At 43.4% G+C, this 11,173-nt stretch overlaps 1 protein-coding gene across 1 annotated transcript; it reads right to left on the minus strand.

Moving 5' to 3' along the window:
• Positions 1 to 772: 772 nt before the first annotated feature.
• Positions 773 to 10,300, minus strand: LOC139463617 (microfibril-associated glycoprotein 4-like). The gene is made up of 4 exons (XM_071244890.1): positions 10,004 to 10,300; positions 9,355 to 9,457; positions 4,023 to 4,335; positions 773 to 1,121 (listed from the first exon to the last, which is right to left on the minus strand). Exons 1-4 carry the CDS (start codon positions 10,298 to 10,300, stop codon positions 773 to 775), a joined length of 1,062 nt encoding a protein of 353 aa, XP_071100991.1.
• Positions 10,301 to 11,173: the final 873 nt, after the last annotated feature.

Below are 11,173 nucleotides of genomic sequence, written 5' to 3' on the forward strand. Positions count from 1 at the left end.
CGTCTCAAACGACAGACAATTCAAATAATATCCTCATTAGATCAGAACCTCAGTAAGTCAGTCACAATCATGGCGCGTCGTAATACATTTACATCAAGTACAAGACGTCAAAACGGCCAACACGATAAACGTGACGGGAGAGTTGTTAATGAATCTGTGGCGTTTATATGTTTAAGTCATCAATGATCAATTGGCCGATCATTGAAAGTTGATTAAAGATGTGTCAAATAGACACTAAAGTAAATTCATAGATTGCTGTAGACTGTCACTGTCAGCGTAGACACGGATCGAATCGATACTAAGATAGTGTGGATTTGCATTTCTTCGTTTTGTTCACTACACAGACCATATAATATATATCTATATCACGAATATTCTTTGCTACGACACATCCTAGAGAACCAAACACCATATGATATTTTTTTGTATGGTCTCTGGTTCACGGGGATGGGTCGTATCAAGGATATTCGTGAACGATCGTGCAGTCAAAGTCTCTGACGTTTCTAAATGTACACTAAAACGCAAGATTTAAGCGTCTAAATAATCAGAAACAACACTTCTGTGTGTATTCGTGTTTAGGAATTCGCACGGGTTCCGCCAGGAATGTTGAAGTAGTGCCTCCGTGTTTACATCATTTCAAGAATACAGTCTCGTGAAAAACGTCAAATTCTGTCGTGCAAACACTTATGAAAGTGAATTTGACGTTCTTGTGACCGACCTCTCGTATAATGGAAAAGCTGTATATCGTGTAAACTTCAAATTAAAAATTGCATCACTTTAAAAACATCTCGACTTTGGTGAGTGAGTACGTTGGTATGCCAGGATGCCAGAAGGCCTCGTCTGGGATGTTCGAAAGATATCCTGATGTCTGATTGATTATCGGTCCGGTCGGGTTGCACTCTCCACACGCCGTGAACCACCACGCCCCCTGGTGGACAGCGGCGCAGTTTTGGCCGGGGTCGTCGTCGTTGTCGACGTCATAGGTGCTGAACTTCTTCCCCCTCATGGGTGTCAAGCAGTCGCCTAGGGTGTAGGTGCCCACGTGAGCCCAAGTGGAGTTGAAATTTAGGACGTAGCCAGTCGATTCGTCGCCCACGGTTAGGTGTCTGTAGGTGTGTTTACTGAAAGAGTGAGTGAGTTTGGGTTTAACGTCGCTGTTGAAAACATCACGATGTGTCAGCTTCATGGTGGACTACCCGGAAGTGGTGCTATGCCAATGCTGAGAATCTAAAGATGGTAATCAGGTTGAATCTGCGATTCGAACCCATGTGTATAGGATCCTGGAACGAGTAAGGGACGCAACTCTGCACAGTGCATGGCATCGCCTTAGTGGACCTGGCCACTCGTATAAAAATGATATTTGCAAATTATTTTAATAACAACTGAATAATATTTGGATTTCGGGTTTCAGTTATGTCATGTTTCTAGAGATAATTCATCAATAAACAAATCCCATTTGGGCTGAGAACGCACCCTTGTCATACACCAAGGTCGCATTCAATCTAATGAGAATATAGATATTCAACTGGAACGATCTATATGGACAACATCATCCTTGACGAAACTCCTTTTTATGTACGTAAAATCAATATTTGAGAAAAAAACAAATGGGAGTTCTTTATCGTACAATAAAACACTGCAGGAGACATTAACCATGACGGGCGCAGTCCTAAATAATGTGACATAGGTGTGAGAGTATTACCGTGTAGGATAGAGTCACTAGACATGCAAGTGGTGATGTGACATAGGTGTGAGAGTATTACCGTGTAGGATAGAGTCACTCGACATGCAAGTGGTGATGTGACATAGGTGTAAGAGTATTACCGTGTAGGATAGAGTCACTGGACATGCAAGTGGTGATGTGACATAGGTGTGAGAGTACTACCGTGTAGGATAGAGTCACTGGACATGCAAGTGGCGATGTGACATAGGTGTGAGAGTATTACCGTGTGGGATAGAGTCACTGGACATGCAAGTGGTGATGTGACATAGGTGTGAGAGTACTACCGTGTAGGATAGAGTCACTGGACATGCAAGTGGTGATGTGACATAGGTGTGAGAGTACTACCGTGTTGGGTAGAGTCACTAGAAATGCAAGTGGTGATGTGACATAGGTGTGAGAGTATTACTGTGTAGGATAGAGACACTAGACATGCAAGTAGTGATGTGACATAGGTGTGAGAGTATTACCGTGTAGGATAGAGTCACTAGACATGCAAGTGGTGATGTGACATAGGTATGAGAGTACTACCGTGTAGGATAGAGTCACTCGACATGCAAGTGGTGATGTGACATAGGTATGAGAGTACTACCGTGTAGGATAGAGTCACTCGACATGCAAGTAGTGATGTGACATAGGTATGAGAGTATTACCGTGTAGGATAGAGTCACTAGACATGCTAGTAGTGATGTGACATAGGTGTGAGAGTATTACCGGGTAGGATAGAGTCACTCGACATGCAAGTGGTGATGTGACATAAGTGTGAGCGTATTACCGTGTAGGATAGAGTCACTGGACATGCAAGTGGTGATGTGACATAGGTGTGAGAGTATTACCGTGTAGGATAGAGTCACTGGACATGCAAGTGGTGATGTGACATAGGTGTGAGAGTATTACCGTGTAGGATAGAGTCACTGGACATGCAAGTGGTGATGTGACATAGGTGTGAGAGTATTACCGTGTAGGATAGAGTCACTGGACATGCAAGTGGTGATGTGACATAGGTGTGAGAGTATTACCGTGTAGGATAGAGTCACTGGACATGCAAGTGGTGATGTGACATAAGTGTGAGCGTATTACCGTGTAGGATAGAGTCACTGGACATGCAAGTGGTGATGTGACATAGGTGTGAGAGTATTACCGTGTAGGATAGAGTCACTGGACATGCAAGTGGTGATGTGACATAGGTGTGAGAGTATTACCGTGTAGGATAGAGTCACTCGACATGCAAATGGTGATGTGACATAGGTGTGAGAGTATTACCGTGTAGGATAGAGTCACTGGACATGCAAGTGGTGATGTGACATAGGTGTGAGGGTATTACCGTGTAGGATAGAGTCACTCGACATGCAAATGGTGATGTGACATAGGTGTGAGAGTATTACCGTGTAGGATAGAGTCACTAGACATGCAAGTGGTGATGTGACATAGGTGTGAGAGTATTACCGTGTAGGATAGAGTCACTGGACATGCAAGTGGTGATGTGACATAGGTGTGAGAGTATTACCTTGTAGGATAGAGTCACGCGACATGCAAGTGGTGATGTGACATAGGCATGAGAGTATTACCGTGTAGGATAGAGTCACTGGACATGCAAGTGGTGATGTGACATAGGTGTGAGAGTAATACCATGTAGGATAGAGTCACTGGACATGCAAGTGGTGATGTGACATAGGTGTGAGAGTATTACCGTGTAGGATAGAGTCACTAGACATGCAAGTGGTGATGTGACATAGATGTGAGAGTATTACCGTGTAGGATAGAGTCACTGGACATGCAAGTTGTGATGTGACATAGATGTGAGAGTATTACCGTGTAGGATAGAGTCACTCGACATGCAAGTGGTGATGTGACATAGGTGTGAGAGTATTACCATGTAGGATAGAGTCACTAGACATGCAAGTAGTGATGTGACATAGGTGTGAGAGTATTACTGTGTAGGATAGAGTCACTCGACATGCAAGTAGTGATGTGACATAGGTGTGAGAGTATTACCGGGTAGGATAGAGTCACTAGACATGCAAGTAGTGATGTGACATAGGTGTGAGAGTATTACCGTGTAGGATAGAGTCACTAGACATGCTAGTAGTGATGTGACATAGGTGTGAGAGTATTACCGTGTAGGATAGAGTCACTCGACATGCAAGTGGTGATGTGACATAGGTGTGAGAGTACTACCGTGTAGGATAAGCGTCACTGGACATACAAGTGGTGATGTGACATAGGTGTTAGCGTGTTACCGTTGAGGATAAGCGTCACAAGACATACAAGTGGTGATGTGACATAGGTGTTAGCGTCTTACCGTTCAGGATACGCGTCACTGGGCATGCGGGTGGTGATCCTGACAATCAGTTTCATTGGTCGTGAGTTGGTCAGATAGTGAATATGATCCAGACCAAGCCAGAAGTCTCCAGACAGATTTCCAAAGCCTGTTTTGTAGTCTACCCATGGTCGGGAAAAGTCCAGGATCCCCTCGTGGCGCATAGTGAACATCCTGGCTCCATATTGGCCTATGTCGCAGTAGACGAGGAAGGGTCGCGGAGCCCCGATGGGGTGGATCATGAACACCATCTTCTCCTCCACGTAGTGCCCCAGTTCAAAGCCTTCAGCACAGTCTAGAAAAAAACAACTCTATTCAGCGAAACCCTGTTGTTCCGGACACCTCGCAATCCGTACAAGTCTGTGAGAAAGGTTTACCTATACACCTACTAAAAAGTTAAGCACCGCTAGCTGAGTAAACTTTATATAGGTCTACCCCTTCACGCATCAAATCCGCTGTTCATTTGGTTGTTTGCCTTCCATTTATATGAGTTAGTATATGAAATTTTCAAAAACAAAATACATTTATTGGTTTGAAAAATGACAAGCTAATATTGACAGATAGAAACAGAGATCGATGGTCTAACTGTTCCAAGCCAATAGTCATTTAACTATACAGTAAACTACAGTTATAACGAACTCAAAGAAAGAACCAATTTTAGTTCGTAATAACCGTAGTTCGTTATAGTGAGTGAGTGAGTCTCGTTCAACGCCGCATTTCACAGTATTCCAGGTATATCACGGCGTGTCAGCTTCATGTTCTAGGAAAGCCCGACGTGATGCAGGTGTCAGACGTTTACCGCTTCGGTGAAACCCACGAGCACGGGTATGGTGCTGGCAAACCTAGAAACATGATTGGCGCGAATCGGGATTCGAACTCACAACATACGTTCATTGCCCAGCCAGTTGCGGCGCCTTAGACGACTGGGCCATTCGTTCCCCCCTGGTTCGTTATAAATATATATACAGCATATACAGTAAAGTACGGTTATAACGAACTCAAAGGGACTACTAATTTTAGTTCGTTTTAACCGTAGTTCGTTATAAGCATATATACAGCATAACTACAGTCGGGACCAAAAAAGTAGTTCGTTATATCCGTCAGTTCGTTATAAGCGTGTTCGTTATAACCGTTGTTTACTGTATACAACAAATGGAGAAACTAAAAAATAAGTTCGTTATAAGCATGTTCGTTATAAACGTAGTTAACTGCATTTTCAATTGAATCCTCTGCTTCTTTATATGATCTAATACCACCCAGTACCTGCACCTAGAGGGACATAATTCTTCTTGAACTGCCCAGGGCCCACTCGCCCAAACCGAGCTTAGCGCAACGTTGATCATAAATATACTCAACAGCAAAAGTTCCTGTGACACCAATATTTTAGTGTATTTTTCAAACAAGTAAAGTTTGGTTTTCAATATTGAAGTACATGTATGGAATCAAGTCACAAAAAAGCAACTGCTACAGAAAAGTATGCATTCCATGCAAAAGTTGACTTTTATGCAAGCCCCATGCATTTCACTACCCAAGAATGGGTATAAAAACATGTGCGTTAACGGGATTCCATATGCATTGTTTAGCATGTGCTGACAAAACCACTCAGAAAAACAACAAAATTATTCAGCATTACGAAATGCCACGCCTGTCCGAAAATGAGCGTCTGCGAGCCATTGGTATGCTTCAAGCGGAATCGAGTTTATGTGATGTTGCAAGACAATTTAACGTCCACAGAAACACCATTTGGTGTTTATGGCAACATTGGCAACAGACGAATACAGTCAGAGACTATCCTCGGAGTGGCAGGCCACGCGTAACCAATAATCGACAGGACAACTGGATTCGAACAACACACCTACGAAATCGATTCAAGCCAGCAACAGTGACTGCAAGAAGCATCCCTGGTCTTCGACGAATATCTTCACAAACCGTACGTCGTCGCCTCAGATGTGCAGGGATTGTCGCCAGAAGACCCGCCAGACGTCCCATTTTGACATGACACCACTGTCAGGGACGTCTACACTGGTGCAGACAGCGTCGACGCTGGACGGCCATGCAGTGGGGACAAGTTCTATTCACTGACGAGTCTCGTTTTCACCTCAGCCACAGGATGGACGGATTTGAGTGTACCGACGTCGAGGTGAACGTTACGTCAATCGGTTCGGGGGCGGCAGCGTTATGGTATGGGGTGGGATAACAGCAAGACAGAGGACCCGTTTGACAGTGGTAAAGGGAAATCTCAATGGACAGCGCTACCGCGGCAAGATCATCGGCCCTGTTGTTATATCGTTCTTGCGTCGTCATGTCCCAAGCATAACATTTCAACATAACAACACCCGGCCTCCTATTGCTCGACTTCTTCAGGATTCTCTTCAACAAAACAACGTGAATGTCATCCCCTGGCCGGCTCGCTCCCCTGATCTCTCACCAGTCAAGCACATGTGGGATGAGATTGATCGGCGCCTTCGACGTCAACCACGTGTTCCACAGACACTCCAGGAACTTTAATACATGCTCCAGCAGATATGGACAGATATCCCACAGGACTTTGTGCGACGCCTGGTCCATTTAATGAGACGAAGATGTGTTGCTTGCATCGCAACCAAAGGTGGACACACACGCTATTAATTTGTAAATTAACATTTTGGCATGTTCATGGGTTTTTTTATGAAATCACGCATTTTCTGAAGTCAGTATGGCAAATTAAACCATTTGAACTTTTACAGGAGTCTTTTATCTGTTGCAAACCGAAATTGTTTCAGAATTGGTAAAAAACATAACTTTGCATTAAATCGTATTCAATGTCACAGGAACTTTTGTTGTTCAGTATATAAATTGCCAATGCAGCCAGTCAAGATTATCCACCGAAACAGATTAAGATGTGGCGAAAGGGGCAAAATAGCGGTGAAAATTTTATGAATGGACCACTGAAAATCAGTGATAACACCAGGTGTTCGCGAAAGTCCTACCGGTAGAACCCGCTATTCACACAATTTGCATAAAAAGGAAGTATTCATTGTCTGTCGCCGCACATGAGTGCTCCTGCCATGCGACGGCGGCCTGTAGACAAACCAGACAATTCAGTGATCGTGAAGTCCGTGACACAATAGTGCATGTACTGATGTTGTTGAAACTTATAATAACGACATGTTACTTTTGAATTGCGTCTGCTGTGTAACAGTGCAGAGATTCTGACGCTTATTTGTAAGGGAAAAGGTTTAAGAAAAATATTAGTTTTGTGGTAAGTTATGTTTGAATTCAGTACATACACATTCATATGGCCTTCATACGAAAAAAGACTTAACACGATTTGATCCTATAACAAAATCTACAGCCACAAAGCAATACAAAACACAACATTCTTCTTTTGTGGATTTAATATGGAATTCACCAGGTTTAACTGCAATGACATTCATAATCCATAATCATAATTCATAATTCATAGTCACGTGGACGCAGTGATCAAGCACAGTGACGGATTCTTGCAATGATAAAGATTACAAGTTAGATTTAGTCATGGGCAAGTAAGAGTCAGTGTCCAAGCCATGCCTTTCATCAATAATGCACGTGATGGGGTGAAATCTTGATCCTGAATCGTGGTATCCAAATATACCTTTAAGTGTGTGAGTTGAAGGCTAATTTTAATACATATACTGTTTTACTTATATCATTGTCAAAATAGTTTGGAGATTATAGGGTTTGAATATTGATAGCTGACGATAGCCAGCACTTAGTAGCCACTGAACTGCACCAGTGGTACCGATGTTTGTTTGTTTGTTTGTTTGTTTGTTTGTTTGTTTAACGCCGCACTCACCAATGACGGCGGTCTATAAATAATCGAGTCTGGACCAGAAAATCTAATGATTGACATCATGAGCATCGATCTACTCAATTGGGATACGATGACATGCTTCAACCAAGTCAGCGAGCCTGACCACCCGATCCCTTTGTCGAATCTTACAAGCATAGTCGCCTTTTACGACGAGCATGGGTTGCTGAAGACCTATTCTCAGAAACATACAAACTGAAAATGCGCCTCAATTTTCATAGCCGAGTGAGTAAACGACTGTAAACAAGAAAACAAGACTCAAAAACATTTGGAATAGCTCAACACATTTTGTAGATTATCGTCGGACTCAGCTAAACTTCTTAATTGACAAGACTAGTGATGCGCGTAGCGGCAAATACCATTGTTGTGTGCTTTCGATATAACCGTGATAAGGGATTTATCTGCGATTGTGAGGTAATACAATGAAATCGTCATTCGTAGTCAATAAAACAATGTTGAGGAAACTGGCCCACACGGGTCAAGTAGAAAGATTTAAAAGCAGGGCAGGGGGAATTCGAGTTGGAAACGAACAAGTCAGTGCTCCTTTCACTGTGACGTAGATCAATACAAAACAAATACATGACACGGTGGAGACGAGATCTGTATGGGTGGAGACGAGGTCAAGCGGCGCCCGAGTGTACGCTGACACGGTGGAGACGAAGTCTGTATGGGTGGAGACGAGGTCAAGTGGCGTCCAAGTGTACGCTGACACGGTGGAGACGAAGTCTGTATGGGCGGTGACGAGGTCAAGTGGCGTCCAAGTGTACGCTGACACGGTGGAGACGAAGTCTGTATGGGCGGTGACGAGGTCAAGTGGCCTCCGTGTGAACGGTGACACGGTGGAGACGAAGTCTGTATGGGCGGTGACGAGGTCCAGTGGCGTCCATGTGAACGGTGACACGGTGGAGACGAGGACGCCACTTGACCTCGTCTCCACCATGTTACCGTATACTCGGACGCCACTTGACCTCGTCTCCACCGCGTCACCGTACACTCGGACGCCACTTAACCTTGTCTCCACCGTGTCACCGTACACTCGGACGCCACTTAACCTCGTCTCCACCGTGTCACCGTACACCACTTGACCTCGTCTCCACCGTGTCACCGTACACTCGGACGCCACTTGACCTCGTCTCCACCGCGTCACCGTATACTCGGACGCCACTTAACCTCGTCTCCACCATGTCACCGTACACGCGGACGCCACTTGACCTCGTCTCCAGCCAAACAGACATCGTCTCCACCGTGTCATGTATTAGTTTCGTATTGATCTACGTCACAGTGAAAGGAGCATTGACTGCTTCTGATTCTTCCTACTGACCCGTGTCGACCATTATACTCGACATGGTCTTTTCTTTATACACGAATCACGATTCCATTGTATAACCCCACAATCGCAGTCAAATCGCTTTGTTTCCACGGTTCCATGGAAAGTATACTACTTACCATATATGCTACATTACCCATTTCGTTCACTCGTCTTACCTGTCATAAGCCGTTCACAGCGAGAGCCGACATAGCCACCAGAGCAGGAACAGTTGCCGAATTCCTCACTGTACACACCTCCGTTTTCACATGGCGACATAATCTTAAAAAAAAACATTAAAACATTTTAAACTGTACATAAAAGTCATAATTATTTAAACTTTCGAATGAACTTTCAATTTCAACAACAAAAAGGTTTCTTCCGTAGAACAGAGAACCGTGTTTATTCAACATAACGTGCCAGATCAAGGGGTACCGGCCTCCGTCAAGAGTGAGAAGGGTTTGAAATAATCTGTTCCCTTAAAACAACTGGAAATTTGTCCTTAGATGTTATAAAAAGAAATGTTCTGAAAAAAATGTATTGTGAGTAAACTAAAATTGTCTAGTTCCTGCTCCAGAGACAAAAAAAATTATGTTTTAAATTCTTGATTGAAAAATATTGACGCTCAAACCAAACTCCAACCGGTCCATCTCCACCACCGACAACACTGCCAACCTTTGCTTCTCTGATCGCTGTAAGTTTGAATTAAGGGCACCCAGTGTTCGCGAAACGGGCAACTACCGATCATGAATGAGGGTATATTATCCTTCATTAAATCCATTTAATAGCTGTATAGTATTTTGTAAAAAGAATTGTCACAATACTTACATCATTATAATCAGGCTCCGTAGAGGTATATTTATCACAGGTCTGAGACAACAGTGTTCTGCTGTGAAGAGTGCACATGAACTGCGCATGATCGGATGTAGGAAGCAACCGGAAGGCTTTGCATTGCACATGCGCAGAACAGACAGCTGCGCACTCTACTTGGGATTCAGTTTTGAATTCCTCGATTGCTGAATTGGGGAAATCCTCTGTGGTGATGCAGTGAAAGATTTCTCGGTACGTTGTGGTCCCATCACAGCACCCAACCCGAATCGCCACAACTAGGAACAAGAGAAACATGGCAGAAAAAGGTTGCTGTGCCACCAGAACGATTAGCTACCCATGGAACAACTGCAGCAGAAGCAATCAGTGACGCAAGCAGTAGCACTTATGGTGTTTCAGAAGAAGCAGATCAGTGTCAAGACCAGCAAAGATTTGTCTGCAAAACTTCTTTTCAAAAAACATGACATTATCAGACTTGAATAGTAGCCTAGCTTCAAACGCCTAAGTACTTGGTTGACAGACTATTCCTAAAGTTTGTGCATTGACTATTGGACATTTCATCAACAGCTATGATCCATTGAAAATGTTCGCAACATCAATATTAATGCCATATTGATTTTCAGTTATTATTAGTTCCAATCGAACTATTTCCTTCACAACAGAATTGAGTGGCTCAACCTGAAGACGCGCTAGTACAATGCAACTCACAGTAAATAGAAATCACAAATCACAGTCCCGTGCCAACAGGTTATTTCACGGGAACGAATCAAGGATGCATCATAAGGGAGAATCCATTTGATTTGTGTGGAGGGAGGGGAATGTTTTTTAGAACAATCTATTTTTTTCACCAGCTGTATCCAACAAGCGATTTATTTAATGACCACCATCAAACAATTTATTCATTTTCACTATTAACACAAAACAAATTACGCTTGGGTATTTTCCACAAAGCAAACTATTCATTTGTTTCACCACTGCCAACAAACTATTCACATTGGGCACATTGCTGAACAATCTATTAACTTATTAAATCCTATGGACAAATCTAGGGGTAGTGGGAACCTAGAATGTATTCTTACCTGGAATTAAGCCATGGACAAAACTACGGGTACAGGGGACCTACAATGTATTATTACCCGGAATTACCTCCTTGACACAACTAGTAGTACT

The sequence above is a fragment of the Haliotis cracherodii genome, unplaced genomic scaffold (assembly GCF_022045235.1).
Source record: "Haliotis cracherodii isolate W230 unplaced genomic scaffold, xgHalCrac1.p SCAF_16, whole genome shotgun sequence".
Lineage (NCBI taxonomy): Eukaryota > Metazoa > Mollusca > Gastropoda > Lepetellida > Haliotidae > Haliotis > Haliotis cracherodii.

What these genes read in the sequence shown, in the direction of transcription:
- LOC139463617 (XM_071244890.1), bottom strand. Translation starts at nt 10,300, where the DNA reads ATGTTTCTCTTGTTCCTAGTTGTGGCGATTCGGGTTGGGTGCTGTGAT. An exon ending in CTGTGAACGGCTTATGACAG is followed by an intron (nt 4,336 to 9,354) that starts GTAAGACGAGTG and finishes GTTTTTTTCTAG; the next exon opens with ACTGTGCTGAAGGCTTTGAA. An exon ending in AGTGACGCGTATCCTGAACG is followed by an intron (nt 1,122 to 4,022) that starts GTAAGACGCTAA and finishes TCACTCTTTCAG; the next exon opens with TAAACACACCTACAGACACC.